This window comes from Phalacrocorax carbo, chromosome 9 (assembly GCF_963921805.1).
Source record: "Phalacrocorax carbo chromosome 9, bPhaCar2.1, whole genome shotgun sequence".
NCBI lineage: Eukaryota > Metazoa > Chordata > Aves > Suliformes > Phalacrocoracidae > Phalacrocorax > Phalacrocorax carbo.
This window is the reverse complement of record NC_087521.1, coordinates 3,385,889-3,411,152: the sequence shown is the minus strand read 5'-3', so window position 1 is coordinate 3,411,152 and position 25,264 is coordinate 3,385,889. Positions and strand designations below refer to the sequence as shown.

At 35.6% G+C, this 25,264-nt stretch overlaps 1 protein-coding gene across 1 annotated transcript in view; it reads left to right on the top strand.

The window, feature by feature from the left end:
- Window positions 1–701: 701 nt before the first annotated feature.
- RYR3 (ryanodine receptor 3) overlaps window positions 702–25,264 on the top strand; it is a 204,527-nt gene continuing 179,964 nt past the window's right edge. The window contains 9 exon segments of the mRNA XM_064460023.1: window positions 702–725; window positions 834–953; window positions 9,850–9,957; window positions 18,090–18,101; window positions 18,403–18,477; window positions 19,466–19,544; window positions 21,423–21,535; window positions 21,997–22,096; window positions 25,114–25,207. Of these exon segments, the coding sequence (XP_064316093.1) occupies window positions 702–725; window positions 834–953; window positions 9,850–9,957; window positions 18,090–18,101; window positions 18,403–18,477; window positions 19,466–19,544; window positions 21,423–21,535; window positions 21,997–22,096; window positions 25,114–25,207 (725 nt within the window).

Genomic DNA, 25,264 nt, shown 5'->3' with positions numbered 1-25,264 from the left:
TCTGCAAGTGGTGTTTTTCTTGGTTAGTGGGTGAGTTTTGGAAAGGAAAATGATTTTTAATTCTGTACACCCCTTTGACGCAGTTGAACACTAAAAATAATATGTTTTGGCTCACTTATATCAGCTTTAGCATCACATGTTAAGAGGTGAAAAAGGGCTTGGCACTTTTTAAGTGTGTCTTTGTAGAAAAGCTTTTAGAATAATTAGGATAATTAACAACAGGAATGCTTCATGTCACTTTTCCAGTGTGTTCTTATTCTTGGAATGTGTCTTTTGAGGAGCAAGTTCTTATGACTTATTTGAACTATGACTTGAAAAATGCCTCTCGGATCTTTGGTTGTACTCAGAGGATTCTAAATTAGACGAGAACTTAAAAGTTAAGATCGTGCAATCAGAGGACTTGTGTTGAGGGCTTACTGTGCTAATAAAATAAGTTTGTTATATTTAGGTTGCTGTTTGCAAAATCACAGTAAAAGGTTTTTTTCTGTAAACATTAAACATGTTTTACTGAATAAAACCGTGTAACAGTGTACTTACTGTTTTTTATGGCACCATAGCAAGCCACTGCCAAAGCAACAGAAGGACACCACCCTTGTGGAAGCCCTGGAGACAGTATGTCATCTTTGTCACTTTGATATAGTCTTGAATATAAATCCATACCTAAACATCTGTTTACTTATACATCAGGAGAATCTCTGCAGATGTATGTGATACCAGTTAGAGCAGTATGTGTTCATTTTCAACAGTTTGTCTGTTCCAGGATTTCTTTGGATTATAGTGTGTGTGTAACTTCCAAATATTTACTTTTTCTCTCGTACCTTGTTTTGTGACAGGATGACGAAGTAGTACTTCAGTGTGTTGCCAGTATTCACAAAGAACAAAGGAAGTTTTGCTTGGCAGCTGAGGGACTTGGGAATCGCCTGTGCTTTTTGGAACCAACATCAGAAGCTAAAGTAAGAAGTCAATACTCTCAACTGGTGTAACCGATCAGTCAATGTTAACCTACTTATTATCCATGAATACATTTAATTATAGTTTCTTTAGTGTGATGCTAGATGCACCTTTTGTATGCTTTTCTTTCTGTGACTGCAACATAAGATTTCTTAGAGATTCTAAATATATTTTGAGGAATACCTCTTAACGGTCAAAAGCCACTATTCTTTAACTATTTAAAATAATTCCTGTAACTGAAATACTTCATATTTTCCAGATTAACTCTCCAGACAGTTATTAGGATTTAAGTTCACTAAAAAACTTACTCCTATTACTGCTGTAGTTTCAAATATCTTGATATACTGGATTGATAATTTTAGAAGCATTGTCACCTGTTAGTTACTGGTATTAAGTGTTGCTTCTAACTGTTGATTAATCGGAAAGTTGAGAGTACAGGGAACAGAAATATTAAGTAATTGAAAAGTTTTAGAGAGAACAAGTGGCAAAGCGAAAAAAAGCAAGAAAGCTGTGAAGAAAAAATAAAAGAAAACAGAGTAGCAAGGAGCTTGAGAGGAGAAAGGAAAGATGAAATGAAATTTTAGACCTGTACTAGAGCAGAATGTTAAGAATAAAGGCAAACAGTGGAGGACCTCCTCCCTCTCTTCTTTGTTCTCTCTGCATAATTTTCTTTTTCTTTGTTTTGTGTCTTTATTTCTTTTCTCTTCTTCCTGATAATTTATTTCTCCTTCTGATTATTTTTAGTGGGGTCTTTGTATCTTTTCTCTTGAAATGTTTCCATGTGGTCCTATTTTTAGTCTAGGTATTATGACCATGTTACATCCACGGTGTTTGTTTATGCAGTATGAGAGGCCCTTGTTCATCTCTAAGGTGAAGAGCAATGCTGCTTCTAAATTTGCGTGTCTTTGCGTTTCAAGAGTTGAGTCAGATAATTTCTCTTTGTTGTACTTTACAAATCACCAATAATCTTTTCACGTGCTTAAGGAAAAGCAGTTAGTTTTCACATACATATTTTCAACTATTTTCTTAAAATCTTTGATAGCAATTGGGAATTTTTTATTTGTCAACAGCTCAGCTGCAGTGTGGTCTATTTATTACTGACAACAACCATCTCAATCTGTAAGACAGTGGGTTGCTCATCTTATTATAAGGAAAAGAGGAATAGTATGCTTTACTGTAGAATGCCATAGATCTGCTTCACATTTCATAAGTGGCTTAGTAGCAGGTAATACTACAGAAGCTTCTGAAGGTCATTTAAAATTTAGAGGTTCAGAAAACTTGTATGTAAATATAATTTAAAAGAGCTTACTGAGGAGCTTTCTGAACTGCTGGTCTTGACTGAGAACAGTGAAGAATTTGGAGAGAGGCATGTAAATACATCAGTTTGAAAAATAAGAAGTGTAGAAGGTTGATCTGGATGATCAGAGAGTACAGTATTTATGAACAACCCTTAGCAATGACACTTATTTTCATTTACATTTGGTTAAAATTTTGGTTGTGGAATAAGAAAGAGAAAACCAAAATAACACACATCCAGTAGACTGAAAAATAGTTACTGGACAGATGAGTTTGTAATCAAATCCTACAGTGTTCTCTTCTCACTGCTATGTTGTTAAATATTTTTGTGAATTAAGACCTCATTTAAATCCACATATGCAAATTTTTCATATTATAAAAACATTGGGGAACTGGCAATTGATGTAGTCATGCTACATACAGGAAGATCTGCAGTGCCTTGTATATTAATAGAGAGTAGTGGTATATTTCAGTACTGCCAGTATAAAGTCTAATAAACGAGCATGCAAATACGCTTGCAAAATGAGAAACTGTTTTTGTCCCCTGTGAGGAATGTGAATGTCGTGGCAGATGTTACACAGTCATAAGTTCCCTGAGTGATGATGTGCTGAAGGGATCTAGCAGGGTTGTTAGAGGTATAATCAAAAGAAACTTGGTAGGAGATGGGAAGTTATACTATTTCTGCAAGCTCTGGGGTTTTTTTTTATTACCTCTGTGGCAATGCTGCCGGAATAGAGAGTACAATCATGGCATTCAAATTCGTCAGAACGTTGATAAAATGGAGATTGTTCCAGGAGGTGCTATCAGAATCATGACTGGAGGAGGACACAGCCTGTTTGGTTTAAAAAAGGAAAATACGGACACTGCCCATAAGCTTCTGAAATGGGAACGTTGATAACACAAATCCTTTTCTTTCATACAGCAGAAGACTGTTCTCACTGTTAAAATGGTACTGTTTACCCGAGATAATTTCCTTATCCCTTCCTTATCCCGGGAAATTACTTTGTAAAGAAGCTAGCTTTCTTCTGTGTATTAAGAAGAAATTGCATTAAAGACGATTCAAGACCTGTTTATCAACAGAAGTCCAGAGCAGAAAATCACAGTGCTACCTTCTACTACCTTCTCTTCTCCAGCTGACCACTTTATCAAAGCCAAAGTCTTTGCGCAGTACATGTGATGGCTTCTTCACTCATTAAACTTTGGCTTTTCCATTCAAGTAAATCTGGAAAACGTAACGAGATGAACAGGAAGAAAACTCAGTGTATCTGCTAATTCCAGAATGAAATGGTGTAGCCTCATGAGTAATTTTTTAATCAGAGTTGTATGTAGTAAAAGTCAGAAGATAGAAGTAGATAAAATGAAAGGGAGGAAAGGGAAAAGAAGGTATTTTCTTATAAAAAAAGTAAAAATCTTAGAAACCTAAAGAGGAAAATATGGGGTTTCTATGGTTGGCTATTAGCTGTTTTGGTAACTTTTGTGACATGCTGAAGGGAATAACAATTACAGGATACTTCTGTTCAAATATTGCTATAAATCCATAAGCAACTTACATGTTATTTCTTTACAGTTTATTTGTAAAAACTAGTATGGTGTTGATTTGCTAATAATTTATGTTATGGTGACTGGATTTTAAATACAGTTTTTTAAAAGCACTCTGCATTAATACAGTAGTATGAAAATTATGTTCCTCCTGTCTGTATGGATCCTTTTTGAATTATTGTATGAAGTTTGCCTAAATAATGTCCAATATTTAAAATGTAAAGGGGAAAATCTAATTAACTAGAGGTGAAAATTTTATATTTTTTTTTTACACTAAAGAAGAAATAGCAGAACTGTTGGCTGTTGTGATCTAATTATATTACTTCATTGCTGTTTTCCTTGGTGTTTTAAAGTGATACTTCAGAAGACAATGTATTTCAAAGCTGATAGTCTAGTGCACCAAGGCTACTGATACCTAGGAAAAATATACCTCAAAAGTAATTCCAATATACTAGCATCTCTTTTAGTAGCAAAATTGTCAAGTAAACTTAAATGCCTGAAGGGAATTACAAGTAATTAAGATAAGATTTCTGTCCTAATGACAGAATGTAATAGTTTATAGGTCTGGTAAAAGTAAACCTAGTACCTGAGTAACCTGTACTAGCTTATGTCAGTTTCTTTTGCACTGCAGACCAGAAGCTGTGGGCAAAGATTTGGTTAGTAAGCATATCACCTGCACAAATTTAATGTTATGACAGTGCCTGGAGGAATTCTGAAAACTGAGCTGCATTCAAAGTGTAATTTGGGAGCTGGGTTTTCCTATTAGCTATTTTATGGGCCTCCATTTCCCCCTATGCAATGCAGCACAAACTTAGCATAATTATATATAAGATGGTTAAAAATGCCCTACAGCTATTTGCACAGCTATTATTTTTATAATAAATCATAATTATTGCATATTGCAATAACAGTAGGCTGACAAAATAGACATAAAACCAATGAGAAAAATGTTTAAACTTCAGCATAAAACTTATCTCAGTGCTCCCTCCGCTGTCACTTTGTACTTGCCTGGCTGTGTCTCTTTGGTGTAGAAAATATTCCCGTGGAATCTTTTGATATGAAGCTCTCTTAATCACAACGTGCTTGTAAGAATGTTTCAGCCAGCATTAACTGCGTGCATTGAGTCAATCTATTATCTGTTTTGGGGTTGAATGTGTAGAAGCCTGGTATTAGAAACTTCGTTGCCATTTACTCTTCACAGAATTACAGAATGGCTGAGGTTGGAAGGGGCTTCTGGAGATCATCTTGCCCACACCCCTGCTCAAGCAAGGCCACCTAGAACAGGTTGGCCGGAGCACGCCCCAGATGGCTTTGGGATATCTTCAGGGGTGGAGTCTCCATAACCTCTCTGGGCAACCTGTGCCAGCGCTCAGGCACCCTCACAGTGAAAAAGGGTTCGGATGGACCCTCCTGTGTTTCAGTGTGTGCTCGTTGCCTCTGATCCTCTCACAGGGCACCACTGAGAAGAGCCTGACTCCATCCTTTTTTTACCCTCCCTTCAGGTATTCATGCACGTTGATTATCTCATCTCTTCCTCATATGAGCGATAAGGGACTCCAGTCCGTTAATCATTTTACTGGCCCTTTGCTGGACTCTCTCCAGCAGCTTCATGCTGCTTTTGTACTGGGGAGCCCAGATCTAGGCACAGAACTCCAGGTGTGGCCTTACCAGTGGGTATTCTTGTGGCCTTACTTTTTGTCTTGCTGCATTTTGCTGTCTATGCTAAGAAACTACGAGTGAAAATTAGACTGGTGTGTGTTATTGACTGGCTTAGGATGGGTAGCTCTCCTTCACTACTGATGATGAGGTATGCACATACTGTTGCAATCTTAATAAATAACAACAAATTGTGAAAATACTATGCTTTATCCGTAAATCACAGTTTACCTTACAGGAGAAAATTTTTCTTCTGTGTCTCCCTTTTAAATGGAAAACTAAGGCAGATGAGTGTATCTGTGGTCAGTCAGAAGTCTGTGAAAATGATGGCTTGCTGTTCTAGTCTGTACTTTCTATACAGTATTTTGAGCTGTTTGAGAGAGAAATCGTACATACTGATAGATTTTTTTTTTTTCTTTTATTTATTTATAACAGAGCTTGGAACTTGGCCCCTTTTCATTGCTGTAGGTCTAAATGTTTTCTATATCTGCTTGTGTTGCTCCTCTCTAGCTACTGTGTAGCCTGTATCTGTTCCTTCATGTCACCTCTCCTATCAGCTTTGACCTATTGATCTACTTCTCCTGCTCTCTGCTCTTCCTCCAGAATCAATTTAGATGAAAGTAATCTGACCTGGACTCCGATTTATTTCTGTAAGAAAATAGAGTTATTTTAAGACTCAAGTTTATTGCAAATCTGTTGAACATTTACAGTTCAGTAGCATGTTTTATTTATCTTAACACCTCATTCAGAAAAATTAGGTATATTCAGTGTTAGGAGTGTGTTGATGGGAAACTGGTAATGCTGCATGAAAGACTTGTTCAGAAAATCTCAGAAATACGCATTTTCTTCTTACAAAAAGAACAGCTGTCAGGGTAGAACTGCAATTGTTTCTTCAGATTTACTTTTCAAATTTGTATAGGTTTCCTATATTAAATGTATCTTTTTGATTATCTTCCTGTATGTATGGACAAGACTGTGCAGAGGTTCTGCTGGAAGAACTCCCCAAAACTCTCATTGACTTTGAAGAACTATTTATTCCAAATTCCTGCTTTCTTTCATCATATATCTTATCAGTCTACTTATTCTGCTACACGAATTCACTTACAGAAATTCTTGCTCAGCGTATCTTTAAATGCCTGTAAAAGAAAAGATTTTATTCTCCACTTGAATTTTTTCTTTTAGTGATGATTCTTGAAAGTGATGTTGTCTTACTTCTGTACGTTCATTCTGATTTCCTGTAGCCAGAAGGGGGATAAATACCTACCCCTGTTCTTACTTTCCTCAAACCTTATCATGGTACCTGAACAGATTTTGTTTTTCATTTCAGCCTAAAGATTCCTGATGTGAATATTTCCCCATCTTCTACCTGTAGCACTCACCCGTCAGTATTCTTGTTTCACCAAACATTCTTATTGACACTTTTTTGGTGGGATTCCATTACAATACAGCATTGCTCAGGGTTGGGGGAAAACAGCATAGATTAGAAGATGGTCGAGATTTTATTACACCCTTTTTAGCTCTGTATTTGAGAGTGTAAAATGCTCTGCCACACAGAGACTACTGAATATCAAACCTATGAAACAGTATAATTTGCAAAAAGACCAGAAGACAGATAAGCCTTGACAGATTCAAGAGTTAATTTTAAAATTATTTTTAATTCTTTTTTTTTTTTTTCCAAGAAAGCAATCTAGATTAATTAAGGAGGTCTGTTGCTACTTAGGTCATGTACCATCCACATAAACTACCTTTCATCAGTATTTCTCAGGTCAGTGGAATTAAAAAAAAATATTTGTTGCCATGCAACCACAGAAACGGGGTATGTGATAGCGTGCACGCGTTAGCTTGTTGTGTAACACTGGAAGTTTGAAAGGGGTTAGCTGCCCAAAGTCCCGGGTGGAAAAATCATTAATTTCATAGTTATCAGGGTCAATATTATTAAAGAAAGCTGAATGCTCCATAGGCTACGAAAAAGAAGTGACAAATTAATTGTTAAGATGTACATTTTATACAAACTGTGACTAGGAGTACATTGTTTTAGAGTACGTCTTTCATTAATACTGCCCTAAAGTAAGGGCTAGAACAATTTGCCAGTCAAAATGCAGTCTATGTTGCATGAAATCAGTGGCCAGTGAAACTGATGGGAGTTCTTTTGTTCAGTTGGTAGTATTGGATCATACTGATTATGCCATATTCAGTTTGGAGTGGGAGTAAGTGCCAGAGGTAGTCTGATGCTCATTAAAACTAGATTACCAGCCTTGTTATTTTTTTCCCAGATAAAATTCCAGTTAAGTTTCTGAATTTAAGTTCCATGTTGAAAATAGAAAATAGATGGGTGGTTGGGGTGGTTTTTTTTTGTGTTGTGTTTTTTTTTTTGTTTCTGTTTTTGTTTTTGTTTTTTAATTCAAATGTATTTCAAGGACAGCGTGGTTTAATATGTACTCAAAGTGTCTTCATAAAATGGAAACTGCATAATCTGAAAGTTGACGTAGGACGACAAGAGAAAAATATCTGGCTTTCTTGTTTGGGGTTTTTTGTTTGGTTTTGTTTTTTCTTTTCAGTAATGATGTGGCTTATTTGCCTGCTAGGTGCAATTAAGGCAGTAAAGTAATGGGTGAAGTATTACTCAGAGGTTTTGTTTACCTGTCTCGTTCATTGGGAAGAAGAGGCTACTTAATGTTGGATAGTTTTTCATGTTCACAGCATTAAAATATTCTAAATAAGTCTTTCCAGACTTTACTAACAAATATGAGAGACAAAATCTATCCTAGTTTCATTTGTAATTTATTTCACTGAGGAATGACATTATCTTTCTGTGTCTGGTTATGTGAGAGGCCTTGAATGTAACCGAGTAAAGAGTAAACTTCCAGTTACAATCTGTATGCACATGTCTGTATGGATATGGACGCTACATACACACACGCATATATATGTATAGTATGAGTTTATATAACAGACTGGGGGGGGGGGTTGTATGTGCACACATGCGGTTAATGAATGCTAAAAAAATTAGTACCACATAGTGGAGATGAGTGACATCAGGTATTACAGTTTAAGTTGTTCCTGTTGCAGTTAATGAAATTATGAACTACTTACTATTTACGATTATTTAGTCGCATAAGAAAGATGGAAGAGTTCACTTTACCTCAATAATATACGTAACAATTATGTATGTATTTCTAATGTATGCAATTTCAATGTCAAGTCCTTGGCCTAAAAATCTTTTCCAAAATATGTTTGAAAACACCAAAGAAAAAGAAAAAGAGTCTATAGCAGAGATCAAAGGGTGGGAATTCCAAGACTGTACTTGATTAGCTTACTATGAAGATTTCATTTCAGCAAGTTTAGAAAACTCTTAGTTGTATCATTTCCCTTTTCACCACCTTAAAACTCACCATTATCAAGGATTTTACTCCCTTGTGTCATACTGATTTAAAAAAGAAAAAGGAGAGTATACCCACGTTAAAGCTCATTCATAGCCATGATCTATATCATGAATTGCAATACTGAATTGCTGAGGTTGGAAAGGGCCTGTGGAGAGTATCAAGTCCAACCCCTCTGCTCAGAGTAGGTTCAGCCAGAGCAGATTTCTCAGGACACTGTCCAGTCACAGTTTGAGTATCTCCAAGACTCCACAACCTCTCTGGGCAACCTGTGCCAGTGTTTACCATGCCCGCAGTAAAAAAAGATTTTTATCCTCCTGTTTAAATTTAACTTCCTGTGTTTCAATTTGTGTCAATTTCTTCTTGTTCTTTCACTGGGTGCCACTGCGTAGAGTCTGGCTCTGTTATCTTTGTACTTTCCTATCACATATTTATATAGATTGATGATTCCCCTTGAGACTTTTTTTCTTGGACACATCAATGTCAATAAATTGGAAGAAGACTGCTGTTCTTGAAGTGACTGTAAGTTTAATGTTTCAAAAGCAGCAGGCATATTGATTCAACAATTGAGATCTCCTAAAATACTTCATCTCATCTTAAGATTCTGAATCTTTGCTATTTAGTGACAGCTATTAATATGTCCAGTGTCAACCTTATATGTCAAGAAGATCATAAACCTTCTCTTCTGTTTTGTCAATGATGTTAGAAAACACAATGTTCATGGTGTCATTCTAAAAGACAGGAAGGCAAAAATATGTAGAGAAAAACTTTTTGCCTTTGAACCTGAAGATGTTTTTTTTTTTACTGTGAGGAATACAGCTCTAGGAAAAGTAAAGTTACTGCAGTGTCAAGTTGTGAAGAATGGATTTAGGTTATTCTCATACAGGGAAATAGCATGTATCTCAAAAACAAATGAGTAAACATTAAGTATAAATTTTAAAATGAACATACATGTGCCTTCAAAGTTTTCATCCTGTTTCACCTGCTCTGCTGATCTGTTCTTACACTGTTTAATTCATTTTTACAGTATGTTCCTCCAGACCTTTGCATCTGTAATTTTGTCCTTGAACAGTCCCTGTCTGTCAGAGCCCTTCAAGAAATGCTGGCCAACACAGGGGATAATGCTAGTGAAGGGGTAAGTAAATTGACATCAAAGAACATTAAATTTCTGAATATAGATTGTTCTAATTTCTTTTCTTGCTCCAGGATTTTCTAGAAGGGCCTCATGTCATAGCAGATTCTTCAGTTTTCCTAGGACATTATTGCTCCACTACTCTAATCATAGTCATTGCTGTTTAGCTCCTCAGAGCAGGTGCAGTTATTATTTTGAAGTATTTACAAAACCCAGAAACATCATCTTCAGACACCATTTATTACCATCAGTCCAGAACTGGATACTGAAAAAGGAATAAGAGAACCCTTGGACTGAGCCTGGCTTTTATGAACCTGAGGAGAATATATGAGATATGAGGTTTTGTCTGAAACATAAATCATTGTCATAAAAGCATTATTGTATTATAGTGGTATTTATTAATGGGGAAAACAAAATAATTTTCTCATCATGGAAATACTCTGTCTTATTTCATTGAGCTAAGGAAGTATTTCAGATATTTTGATTTAATTTGATTTATCCTCACATGAATTAACAGCTAGAAATTAAGTCCTATCAATGAAACAAAGTGTCAAATCCATTTTAGTTCAGATATAAAAATACAATATTTTTCTTTGTAGGTGTGTAACTAAACTGTTTCAGTATAATTTCAAGTTATTTAATCTGTGGTGACAAGCAAGAACTGTGGGATAGAAATAGTTATTTCAAAATTCTCTTCGGGTTTCTTAATAATTTACTTCTACTACTATGGACAAGCATACTTTCTGGAGTGCTTATAGTGTAGTGTGTTGTAACTATGCTTGCATTTCATATTACTAAAGTTTCAATTGAATTATCACTTCAAATCTAAGATAGTCTAAGAATGACTGAAAGAGGACTTCCACACTGGAGCAATCAGGATGCCAAAAAACCCCAGTGCACTTCATTATATGTTCTGTATTACTGACAAAGTTATTTCGGAACTGTATTTTTCACAGAACTTCTAAACTATTTGTTTGGCAAAAGGTGATGGTGTTATAAGTAAAAACTAAGCCTAAATCCAAACCCCAGATACAGATTTGCCTGTATTTTCAATGATCTGCATAACAATGATCATTTTTTCAACGATCAGCTGAACCTCATTGATAGTTGTTGAGGTGAGACAGACTTACCTCTCATTTATGCATTAATACTTGTGGAGGTTTTAGAAGTTACACTTGCTGTTGCATCTGTGAATTGCTTGTAAGTAGGTAATTTAGGTAAATAGTCTAGTTTTATATGCTTAGGTAGAGCTTGTGTTTCTCTGAAAGGAAATGAAATTGGCCTATGGTCTCCACTCTCTTGCTCTGTTATATTCATGTGTATAAGTTTTAGGAATTTAAAGTAAAACGTGACATGACCTTTATTGCTTTCTTCTACTCAGTGAACAACTAAAATCTAAAAAAAAAAAAGGAAATGCCACTTCTTAATGTATGGGGTGAAGTATTACTAACAGAGTAATAGTAAATAAGGCTTTACAATGTTTATTTGTTATGATAGATTCCATAATTGCTTTCTGGCACCGTGAAAACCACAAAACTTGGGTAAATAAAAATAGTCTGCATTTCACTCTCACTTAGAGTTAAATTTGGTAGTAGCCGCATATATGTCTCTCAAAGTTGACTGAACTCTTGAATTCTTTGCGTGCAACCTCAGTGCACTGATGCTTACCATACCTCTCAGTTTTTCGCCCCCCGATCAGATCATCTTGCTGTTACCTTCTATGACGCTGTGCTTTAATTGATTTCGCAGCATAGTCCAAAAGCCTGGCTGGAAGATTTATATTAATTTGATTGCTTTGACCCTAACTCTCCAATTTCAGCTGAATTGAATTGAAGTTTTATTCTCCTGTGAACAGAGCATGATAAAACTCTATGGCTTTACTTATTTTATAAGACTAAATGTCAACTAATGCAATGCAAATAACCTGCAGAGCTAGATAGTCTGTCATTTTCATTTTTATTTTATGTAGGACCAGAAAACTCATATTTACTTTGAGTTGTAATTCTTCTTTTGTTGTACTTACAGAGTTAAGACTCTGTCACATTAAATAAAAGGAAAAATGGATGTCTGAGGAAGAAACCAAACAAAAAACTACAAGTAATCTCAGTATTATCTAAAGAAATTTAGTTAAAGATAATATTCCACTATAATTTTTTTTGTCAAATATAAATTTATGCCGCATTTCTTTCATGATAGGACATTTCTTTTGATTTCTTTCTGGGATTCATATACTGTCCATGCAGTTTTAACGTCTTCTTCCTTTTTTAGTACAATCCTAGAAAATAAAAAGCATAATATGTAGGAGGAGGGGAATTTTATTATTTAAGTATATATCCGAGAGGGTAAAATCAAAATGGTGTCTTACTTACTTGAGGCTAATTTTTTAAAAGTCATATCGATGTATGCAGAAGTGATACATTCAAAAAATATATTATTCTTCTAAAGATTAAATGGTTATAGAAAAAAAATTAAGTATTTTTTCTCTTGAATTATAAATTGCCATTCATTCTGCAGTCTTTTCATTGTTGTGTAACAGTTCACCATTTTAAAACACTTGGCAATTTTATCTATTTGTCAATCAAATGCATCAAAGCAGTACTTAAGCATTTGTTACCCAGCAGAGAGTCTTGTTTTTCACAGGAAATCTAAGTGTAACTCTAGCTCTGACGGGCTGTGCAGTGATTGCCTATTGAAACTTTTAATAACTATGGTCTAGGTAATGAGAAAGGGAAAAAAATGTTTTTTAAAACATTTTTATTTTTCATAAAGATAAAAGTAAAGGTGGTCAATATATATATATTAATTTATAACATTTTCATCTGAAATAAAACAATTTGCCAAAATATTGTGTAATTGGAGTACATTTGGAGTACACATTACCTTTGGAATGCTGTGTCCAGTTTTGGGCCCCCCAGTTTAAGAAGGGCAGGGAACTGCTGGAGCAAGGCCAGCGCAGAGCTGCCAAGGGGATCAGGGGCTGGAGCATCTCCCTGGTGAGGAAAGGCTGAGAGACCTGGGCTTGTTCAGCCTGGAGAAGAGAAGGCTGAGGGGGGATCTCATCAGTGCTTATAAATATCTGAAGGGCGGGTGTCAGGGGGATGGGGCCGGGCTCTTTTCAGCGGTGCCCAGCGCCAGGCCAAGGGGCCACGGGCACAAGCTGGAACACGGGGAGTTCCACCCGAACATGAGGACAAACCCCTTCCCTGTGCGGGTGCCAGAGCAGGGGCACAGGCTGCCCAGAGAGGCTGTGGGGTCCCTTCCCTGGAGACATTCACCCCCCGCCTGGACGCGGCCCTGTGCCCCTGCTCTGGGGGTGCCTGCTCCAGCAGGGGTGGGACGGGGTGAGCTCCAGAGGGCCCTGCCAACCCCTGCCATCCTGTGATTCTGTATCATCCCAAAGAAACTAACATTAATGACAGAACTTCCTTTTTTGTTGCTGTTGTTAAATTAAGTGCTGCAGGCATTCAATGTGAGCTCTGTTGTCCATATTTCTGAAGGAAAAAATTCCATTTTGCAAGATGGCTTCTCAATCATATAAAATTATAAAGAGGTTTAGAATGCTTCTGGATTAAAACTCCTCATGATTTCATTCAGATCAATAAATATTAAATAACTCAAAGCTAGGATTTTTTTTTTTTATTTGAATAATGTGGCTGCAGAATTTAAATTTTTAAAAATGAGAAGGTTTCTATTGAAGAGTGATTAACAAGAAAGAGTGAAAATGTACACTTTTATGCTTTCAGTTTTATAATGCCAGCTTCAGTACCTACCTTTCATTCTATTAATGAATGTATTTTTTTTTTCTCTGTAAGCTTGTTTCTATTGCACTTTGTATGTGGAAATCGTATCCGTTCACTTAGGAGAGATATATATATATTCAGACATCCTTCATGTCTATTTTATGCTCTTTTAATCCTCTAAGTTAGGTGCAGTCCAGCAGGCTAAAATCATGAGATGCATTTTGTATTACGATCAATGGATAGTGGCTATAAGTCTATAGGAGTGCAGTTTAGGATAAACTACAGAGTGTGTCTTAAAATGCCCTAAGGTACTGTATGTATTGTGAACACTGTTTGTATAATATACATGGTGGAATCAAGTAATTTCTAGTGAGAAATTTTCTTATGTGTTGCAGATGCATGCATTTAATACTCAAAACTTCTGTGACAGTAGTGTAGTAGGCCTCCATCAGGTTGTTGTTTCAAATGCATGAAACTAATGATTTTATTATATTATTTACTATTTAAAAAATTTCTTTCATAGTGTAGTCTTAAAATTAAACTATGGTAGTAAGTGGTACATAACATAACTAGCAAAATAAAGTTTGTATATTGAGAAATTCTTGAATACATCTCAGGAATTAACTCTTTCGTACCAAATTGGGAAAACATCTAAATAGTGTATAGACTAAATGATATAACCATGAAATTATTAGATATAGATTTTGGCCTTTACCATAATAAAAATTATTATTATAGTTTATAAATAAAAATCCTTTAAATATTTTCTATCTTTTTTGCATCTTACAAATTAAGAGAAATATGTTAGTGAAATAACAAATATAGATTCTATTTTTAAAATGTCAGCTTGAAGAGAGAAAGGGAGATAAAGTGATGTTTTATGATCACGCATTGTTTTAATTCCATATTAGATTGCCATTCTTGTAGCCGTCTTTCATGTTTAGGTTGCCTGGGGATGAGGTATGTGCTATAGAAAGACTGTATTATGTGGACTCAGAAGACTTCAGCATTTCAGTTAACGTTTTCTCATCACATGCTGCTATTTGATTCACAGGTGTTAAACTCTTCCTTCATTTTTACTTTTTGAGGAGTAGAAGAACCTTTATTTTAATCTGTAATTTAGGAGCAGGATAACCACAATCTGCTGGTTTATTCTGCACTCCAGGTCTTTAACGGGCCCATGTCAATGCGCAGCTCAGGGAAGCTGGAGTTCTGCTCTATCACCTCTGATGTTGCAATGATTTTCAGGTTTCCAGACCTCATTGTTATTGACCCCTTGTTTTCTACTGTTTCCTTCAGTTTAAAGTGTAATTTTTTATTTTTGCTGTTACATTTCTTTGTAGAGAATGGAACTCTTGATGAAAAAAGCACTTGTTTAGGGAAAGCAAGATTGATGTAACCAATTCTAGGACTCCTCAGCAATAACACAATTTTTGGTATTTCCAAAACACTCACCCAAAAACTTAGACAAAACATGTAATCTGAGATTACTAGTAATATATGAATATTTATATTTGGGATTGGCAGCAGAGGACATATAATCTCTTCAGCAAAAATTATCACACTGTTGCTTTGGGGGCAGTGGAGAATAAAAAAGAAAATGCAGTCTGTTGTACTGTATTTATTTCGAAACTGCCTTGCCCTGCATTTACTTTGAAGCTGGGTACCATCCACCGGGGAAAAGGTAATAGGAACACAGTAGTTCATATAAATAGAAGGGATGAAATGAAAAATAAAAGCCTGAACAATAATGCAAGAAACTTCCTTTCTGGACCACAAGGATTTGTTAAATTCAGAGAAGGTGAACTCAAAATTAGCTTATGTGAACAAGTAAAATGGATGGGCTATTTTTTAAGTTCAAATTAACTGATTCTGTTTTGAGACATATGTCTTAACTACCAATCAAGTTAAATATTTTGTATTATGAGGCACTATCTTTAACACTGTGAAAGTAAACTGATATGATAATAAATTTTCTGAACAAGATTTCAGAAAAAGCTATTTTTGAGGTGAATAATACAAAATGCTGTCTTTTATTAGGTGTTATATATGTAGAGAAAAATGAGAGCATGAAATGTTGGAATGCATATCTTAAAATGTTCATTTACATTCTGTTCTCAATATAAAATCATTGCTAATAACAGGATTTGGCCTCGTATAATTAACATTAATCTTTTTTTGGTTCCACCAGTCTATCATTTCATTGAATGGCTTGCTTTCCATATTAAATTTCATTTGAAATAAATTCCTGTGTTTCAGATTTTTCTAGAAGAAGAATATAGCTTATTTGATTTTGGAGTTTTGTTGTTTTGTTGAGGTTTTTTTTTGGTTGGTTGGTGGGGGTTTTTTATGCATCAGCCTTAATATTACACGTGCTTCACTTAAAAGCTTTCAGTAAAAAAATAGCATTGAGTTGTTTTATTGCTTGTTCTCAATATGCGTATATTTGTTGCAAACTGACTACATGTAATTTTCTTCTGCCAACCTGTCTGTAATTAGAGTTGATTTTGCTGTTAGGGTTTTCCTTGTTGATTAAAAAAAAGCTTTAATTTATAAAGAAGTATTATAGACACTGTTACATGATGTTTTTCTGGTCTTCTTCCCCAAGCAGTGATAAGTTCCTGCAGGATTTATTATTAAAACAATTTTTTATGGATGATGTGTTTTGGTGGAGGTCTTGGAAATTTTTTATTTATTGTTTCTGATCAGCCATTTATAATGATATCTAAAAGTATGCTATGTTCTCTGAATGACCAGCAAAAATGTGCTTATTTTTGTCTCAAATTTTTTCCAATAATCTAATTTCTGTATTCTGTAATCTGTATTTTCTGTGTGGGTCCAAAAATCATTATCCAGGAGTTTGGGTTTCTTTAGTTTGCCACTGGGTGTACTGAGAAATTTCACGTAACGATATGGATCATATTGTGAAAGAGAGTATATGTAGCATCCATATAATTCTGGGAAATTTCTCTGTAAAATTTACTACATAAAATTACATAAAACTGTCTCCTATCTGTTAACAGCATTAAGTTCCAAAATAACCAGGTCCCAAATCCCTATTTGTTGATGTCTGTGTTACTAGCTAGAAAAATAGAAGTAGGTTTTTTATTCTGTTCCAGTTGTAATGAAAGACCTCTGCTGAATTCCATTTAGATTTTTATTCCTTCTGTTTGGACAAATAACATTAATTTTTAATCCTTTCAATGAGTATTAAGTGTTCTATATGTCAAGCTATAGAATGTAGTAGTTTCCTCAGCTTGATTTCTCCTAAGTTGGTGTTCTGTAGAGCAGAGGTTGTACATAGCTTTGCCTACACATGCATAACCGTTGTCAGAGTTCCTGGAACTACCTTTAATTATCTTGGTCCCTTCCATGTGAATCCAAGGAAAAGAACTGAGCTTAAAGGCAGTCCTTTCTAGCAATATGTAATGTACTAGAGACGATCCCCGTTATATTTTGGAGAATCATCTTTCATATTTAATGATTCCCTAAATATACCTGAAACAAAAAGAACATAAAGCAAATGCACTTGTAAGTGGGGGGAAAAAAGCCCTCTGTGTGTATGAGAACAGTTTCAAGCAATTACATGAAAAGTTAGATACTCTTAAATGAGTAATTTCTAACTTGTTATCAGGATCCTGGTGTTAGACCTTTTATTATTACTCAAGACCTAGCAGATGCAAATGTTATGATCTGGACCGAGAGAAAAAAAAAAAAAGAAGTATAATGTTGCCCACCATGGTATAATTAGTATTAACATTAATCTTGATATCCATGGTTCTCCAAAATTCGCAGATCACTTTCCTAAAAAAGTGCTTTATACAATCTCGGACCGAGGATCTAAAACAAAAAAAAAACAAACCCCAAACCTTAGTTTCAGTGGAAAGCACCCCAGTAAATCAAGAATTTAATTTCTCTGTCATATTACTTATGTTTGAATAGGGTTGTTATTTGTAAATAACTTAAGAAGTAAGATGCTAGAAGGCTGAGAGAGGCAGACTTGAAAACCTGTAAAGCTTGTGTTCTGTTGTTCCATAGGTAACTTTCTTGTTAAGATTCTTCACTTTGAATTTATTTTCTTCGGGTCACCAAAAGGAGCTCAAAAGATGTGTGTTACATTCACTAAAGGAGTGTATGTAAAACCCAGTTTTGCCTCTCCCTGATCTTGTCATATATTTTCTTGTTTGAAATAACTGTTCTTGGTTGAAATTATGGATGGAGTTGCTTTAATGAATCTGGTAAACGGTTACAATAACATCAATCCTAGTAAGTAGATATCCTTGTATGTGCTTAAAATATTCTGGGCAATAGGTGAGGTTTTCCTCTTTCAGATTTCAGGTTGTGTATGTGTATATATACTTATTTTATTATTATTTTTTTAACGCTTCTGAGAAGTTTATAAGAAAGGTAAGTAGTACCTTATTTAATTTTAAAAATATTTTTGAAAGCGATGTTTTTACTTAGTTATAATAAAAATCAGCTCAGAATAAGAGCCTTTGACCAGGAACATTTGTTACCTTGGAAGCTATTTGGCCGTTGCTGTAGCTGTGTCTTTCTTATGAATTTTGCCCAGCAAATACATTTCATAATTTCCTTGAATATTTGCACCTATTACTTGAACTGTAGTAGTTCTTCACGTTGTTACGTAGTTCTGGTCATAGTCCATGCAGTGCAGTGGAGTTCTCACCTTCTTTGTCATGTTTTGTAGGCAGCTCAAGGGGGTGGTCACAGAACCCTGCTCTATGGCCATGCTATACTACTTCGACATTCGTTTAGTGAAATGGTAAGTGAAGGAGCGCTTCAACAGAATGAGTAACATGAAACTCAAATAAACATCTTTTTATCAAAATAAATAATATATAAATCTGGCAGAACGTTCTTTCTAAGTTCTCTTCTACTCTAGATAAAGAAATTTTAATAGCTTATGGTGCCTCAGCACAATGGAAGCGGGCCATATATTTTAAATTCAGATTTTTCAACCTGTTTCACTCAGAAATGTAGCTGATAAGCTCCTTTGTTGTGGATTATTTCTGTGTCCTTAAGGAATCCATTTTAATGATAATTCCACTAGCAAGTTGCTGCTATTGCAAATGAATTTGTTGTAATATGTGTTATTTTTTCCATCATATTTTGTAAGATAAAGTGCTCCTTTTAACATCCCATAGTTCCCAGAGACTATGCCCACAGACATGCTATCTTCAGGCTACCTTGTGTAAATTTTGTTTCACTGCATTGTACAACTCAAATATTTTAACTGTTCTGGATCTTTGACTTATTAGGGACAATGCAAGTATACCTAATAGGAGGTTGAAGAAATGAGAAGTCAAGAAAGCATCTTCCCTCCTTTTTCCTGTACTGGAAGATTCTACATTAGTCTTTAAACTCTGTTACTTACGTTTATGAACCATACAAATTGTAGTTGCCTTGATATACCAGACTTGCAAGTATGATTCCTGCCTTTTGGTATGTTTGCTATGTTTTCATGAAGCAAACTTCTACAGTAATGCTGTAATAAGATGTTTGCCCATCCCTGTCTGATTAACTATGTGGAACTTTGGAAGGTAGGAGCTAAATTGCACAGAGAAATATGTGCTGAAGTGGGAGAGGATTTTCATGTTTTTAAATCAGGGAGAGCTTGTATACAAATAGCATCATGCTTAGCTAATTCAAAAAAATTAACCACCGGCTGATAGTAAGATGGAGGAAAGTGAATGTGTTAATTTGGCATGTGTGTTGGGTTTTTTTTTTTCAATAACTTCACTGTTTTGCAGTATTTGACATGTTTAACATCATCAAGATCCCAGACAGATAAACTTGCATTTGATGTGGGACTACGAGAACACGCAGCAGGTATAGCAAGTTATTTTTGAAGGAAAACGTGTCACACAGTTCTGTTTTTAGAAAAGGCATTGAGATTAGTGGCCCTGTAAGCTTATGAATGCCATGTTTATGTGTTCATTAGAAATAAGATGAATGAAAGTAAATGCTGACTGTCAATACTGATGACTTTCAGTAAATTGACTTTGTGTAAGAATGGGAGAGTGCCTTGCAATTAAACTGAGTTACCACAACTACAGTAACACTGGTGATAATGGTCAAAATAAAAAATGTCCATTGAATAAAATAGATTTGATGCATTTTTTTTCTATTTGTATGATTTGGCACTTTCAATAAAATTAGAATATGGTGAAGCGGTATACTGGTTCATTTACAATATACATTGTAATGATGCAACAAAAGAAGGGTGCAACTTGTAGAGCAGGAAAACAGAAAAAATGTAATGAACAGGTTGCTAAAAGAGCTGAAGAAGAGCATAAAATGGAGCAAAATAATAATGGGACAGAGTGGAAGATATATAAAACAATCAAGAAATTATGTGAAAGCTTTAAAATAGAATTAGTAGATTTCTGGGAGTACTGCCAGTAACAGTGCTGCTGGCAGAAATACAGGAAAAAAAAACTTACTTACTTCCATGAAGTCACATATTAATTTTGAGATGCCACTGGGAGCTATGTTAAGTGAATTTAAAAGCAACTCGATCACAGACACAAATAGGTTTACCTGCTGCTGTATGCGCAGTGTTAATGGTTACTGAAAGTGATGAGTACTCATCAGAAAGTAACAGGTGACGCTGTAGTACCCAGGCCCGGATGTGAAGGGAAAAATCGAAGTACCTGTATACACACCTCATTAATGTGAAGCTTCAAATAAAGAAATTCCAGTTGTATTAATATAAACCTGTGGTTTGAATTTTTATTTTTATTATTTCAAAAATAAAATAAAGATAGACTACTTGATGATGGAGAGGCAATTTTACTTTTAGGGATGTAACTTTTATTTATTGCCTCCTTTATGATTAGTTTCATGACCATCAAATTTTGTTTTAAGGAGGTTTTACATGAAATGTGTTAGTTGATCAAGCAGATTTTTTGTTTTGTCTTATGCTACCCGTTTTTGTCTTTAAGTTTCTCCCACTTTGCGTGGCCTAGTGAGAAAGCTGATTTCAGCTTGTTTTCTTCAGGGTCTTAACTAAACCCTGAAGGGTGTGAAATTGTGGAACAAATTAGGTAATTCTCCCAGAACTGTGGGGTGTGGGGGTGTGTGCACGCGTGTGTGCGAAGTAATCTGGAATCTTATATTTAATGTGTGGGAAATGTTCTGTGGTTGTCACCCTTAGGCCCGGCTACCCTGTAGTCGTATGGGCTGTAGTGCTCATGGAGCTGCTCTCAGAACTGGTATCTGTCGTGTAGCAATATTGTAAAGTTATGGAGTATTTGTTTCAGAATTTTGTATTCAGCAACATAACTGTGGCTTAGAGTGGAAATGATGCAGAAGATTGTGAATTAAATAGGAACATTAAGCAAAAGAAGACACAAAAAGTGGTAATTAAGACTGAGGGAGCTAATAGCAATTTACCGGCAGTGAGAGCCTTGAAGGGAGGGTAGTTCTGAGCACTGTTTTGTAAGTGGTTAGTCGCTTAAAAAAAAACAAACAAACCATGAAAAGAGAAATATCAGCTTCAGTGATGCAAAGATTGCTTGCCAAATTTTCGAGGAAAAAGAAAAAAATTCAGATGGATTGAAAAGAGGAATGAGGTGGTTTTATAAGGTGTGTGTCTTCTACAACACAATTGTTTATTATGTTATTTCAATGTTGTTTAAAGATATCCTTAAATTTCCTGGGAGCTGTCTGTTTCGTATACCCTTGGTAAGTGTCTCTCTCCTTTAGGTGAGGCGTGCTGGTGGACAATACACCCTGCTTCTAAACAAAGGTCAGAAGGAGAAAAGGTTCGAATAGGTGATGATCTTATCCTGGTCAGTGTTTCTTCTGAAAGATACCTGGTAGGTTGGTTTGTTTAGCAAGTGGAGACATGGTGGGGAAAATAAAAAGTGCTGTGAGGAGTTGGGGAAGATGGTTGGGATTGTTATGAATGAAATTTTTTCTAATCTAGCAAATAATCTAGGAAATAATGCCTGGTTGTAAAGCACTTTTTTTTTTTTTCGTAAGTGAAAGGTTTCCTCCACCTAGAACAAAACTGCTTCTATGCATTTTTCCCAAGGGGTGCTTCAGCATTCTCCAGCTTGGGAAGTTTTTATTTCTGTAACTGTGGAAGATTTCTGAGCTGCAGCTGGAGTCTGCTGATTAGATTTAGAAAAAAGTTCATTTTAAAAGCAAGTGACTATTAATTTTCAATGAATATTTGTATATTTATTATGTATTTCTATTTTGTTGAAAAATTAATATATTAAATATTTTTAATTGCATAAAGTCACTGGTTCCTGTTCCTGTCATCTTATTTCAGCATCTCTCCATGTCAAATGGAAGTATTCAGGTGGATGCCTCCTTTATGCAGACGCTATGGAATGTACATCCGACATGCTCAGGAAGCAGTATTACAGAAGGTTTGTAATTTTATTTATTTAGAAATGTTTATGCTTTAGATGACTTTGTATTGCTTTTCATAAAGAGTGAAAATGAAAAAAACCCACCATCCGAACATCAAACCAAAAAGCTTAATGAAAATAAATAAAATTAGCATAGAGTAGAAGAATAACAGAAGGGAAAATGGGGAAATACAGAAACATCAGCCAGAATAACTGAAGAAAAGCTAAGTAAGTGCTGTAACTTTAGAATAGCAAAGCATGAAAAGCTGCAAGAGAAATGAAGACTGAGAGAGCAACAGATGAGATTATTGTATTCATTATCATTTTGGGGAGTAGGAACTGCAGTATGACTAAAGCCAGTAAACTCAAGATTTTGTATAGGTTTTTCAATTGCCCTATAACAGAGGTAACAGAAGAGAGGTAAAGGTACCTGCAAAATGGAAAGCAGGTTTCTCAAGGGTCCTATTTCAATCTCTTAGTAATGTTCTTTAAGGATATTTGCTCAATATCCTTTCTGGATCTCACAGCCATGGTTCCTCATTGTCTCTCTGTAACAGTCAATGAAAATGAGCTCTCTAAGCGCATCCTCTTAATCAGCCTTAAATCCCACACCACAGGGTCAGGATTTCTTTCTAGGTAGCTGACTGCTATTTACAACCATGTTTGAGAAGCGTCACCTTATTGTGTTTGAGGTATGTTTTGTTCTGTAATGAAAGGGTCATCCACTCAATATTGCTCCTTATATCAGTGCCATACTCTGTCATTAACACTGCCATAACAAACGTTGTACTTATCTCTGCTGTGCTCTGTTCAAAGTATCAACCCTCCACATTTGTGAATGGCAAATGTCTTTAAATCAGGATCATTATGCTATAATATATGATATAATAATATACAGGATCATAGGGAAAAATGGACTATAAGGAATCTTAAAGAGGCATTGCATTTCCCTGGGATCAGCTGTGCTAAGTCTTGGTAGAAATAGACTATCCTGGTGCTAGAGACTAACAGTCACTAGGCTTGTCTGAATTATGGTCAGGTCCTTCTAACCCCAAGTGGTTTAAATCAGCATCCCAGAGCATTTCTGTGCACTGGGCCGTAAGAAACTTGTCTCACAATGTTTGTAGGTGTTCATTTTAAGAGCATATGGGATATGGATTTTCCTTGTAATACTTTCTGATAGCTTTCTGTTGCAAGAAGTGTATTATGCTGGAGATGTATATTTATAAATGGCTGTCTGGCCCCCTGCCATCATGGGACGTTAATGGAATAGAGGTTAATCCTGGAAAAGTCCCCATGTTCTCAGGTTTCACAGGTAAAACAAAATGAAGCACACAGAAAAGCTATCCTATAGTAAAATTAAAACCTTGTAACAGACCACAAACCTAATGATCCACACAGAGAAATCATGGTCTATTTTAGAATTCTGTAACAGCAGGGATTTGGTAGCTAAATTTCCTCAGCACTTGCAGAATCACAGGGTGGTTGAGGTTGGAAGGGACCTGGTCAAGCAGGGCCACCTAGAACAGGCTGGCCAGGACTATGTCCAGATGGCTTTTGAATATCTCCAAGAATTACGACTCCACAACCTCTCTGGGCAACCTGTGCCAGTGCTTAGGCACCCTCACAGTGAAAAAGTGTTTCCTGATGTTCAGATGGACCCTCCTGTGTTTCAGTGAGTGCTCGCTGCCTCTTGTCCATCACTGGGCACCACTGAAGAGACCCAGACTCGGTCCTCTTCCCATTGGTGAGATCCCCTCAGAGCCTTCTCTCCTCTAGGTCGAACAGTCCCAGTTGTCTCAGCCTTTCCTCATTTGTGAGGTGCACCAGCCTCTCAGTCATCTTAGTGGCCCTTTGCTGTACTTGGAACCCTTGTATTGTGTAGCTCAGAATTGGTCACATAATCCAAAACGGCATTTAAAAAAAAAAAAAAGATAGGGTGGGTAAGCAGAGAAGTAGGTTTTCTGTGTGTCACTTTTTTCCCAACTACTTTGGCTTAGGTTTAGCTGTATCCACACTTCTCAGAATGGTTTACATGAGGGATGATCATATGTCAAAAGACTTAGCAGCCTAGCTCAAGGTGAACGGACAAACTGAGAAAGTGGGATTTCCTAAGTCTGAAATTGGACTGGAAGTTGGACAACATATTTTTTGTGACGTTTGAAGTGGTTTCTATGGAACATAAATATCAGGAAATTGTATTTTTTTGCATTCTTTCTTTGCTCTGACCTTTGTATAAATTGGCAACAAGATGATTGCCAGTTACTCTTTTCCCAGTTTACAAATTTATAGTGAATCGGCTGCACAGTATAGAGGTTTCCTTCTACCCTTTCTCATTTTTGTGCGTTTGCTCTTTTAAAAGACATTAATTTCACTTACAAGGTCAGAACAGTTTGGACTGGGGGTTTGATGAATCATCTTCCTCCTACACCATTTTTTTTCTTTTCTTTTTTTTCTGTGATCGAAGTGTCTGGTTTTGACCTGTAGTCTGTGTATTAAATGGGTTGGAAAGTTAGCTTCCATTAAACTTAATCTGCAGAACTGCTAAGTGGTTTTCTGTCCTCTGTCTCCTGCTGCTGCTGTGCAGTTTTGATTTTGACACAAATTATAAATGTCGGAACAAACTGATGAAGTCACCAAATTATTTTGTATTGAGAACATTTAAATTGTATTAAGGGGGAGGAAACTGTGGTATTATAGATTGGATTTGGCTTTTACCTAAAGCATTAAATTTTCAAAACAGTAATTGCCACAGAAGTTTTTATTTTCCTTTTTTGTCCCAGAATCCGAATTTGATTTTTAAGTGTTAAGAGATTGCTTTCTTTTTGTCTTCCTTTTCAGAAGAAATATTTTCAACTGAAAAATATACTAAAAATAATATGTTGTCATACTAAATTTGTTCTTTTTATTTTCAATTATGAGGGAAAATTTGGAAATATTTCACCTTGGTCTTTTTAATTTTTTAAATATTTTTGAGGGTGTTATTTTCATATTGTCAATGTTTAAGCTAATGAGTAAGTGCGCTTCTTCTACAGGATATCTTCTTGGTGGGCATGTAGTACGCTTTTTCCATGGCCATGATGAGTGTTTGACAATTCCATCTACAGAGCAGAATGATTCACAGCACAAGTAAGTGGTGGTGCATTTTTATACATTTTTTTCTCTCAAAAAATAGTTTGTTGACTG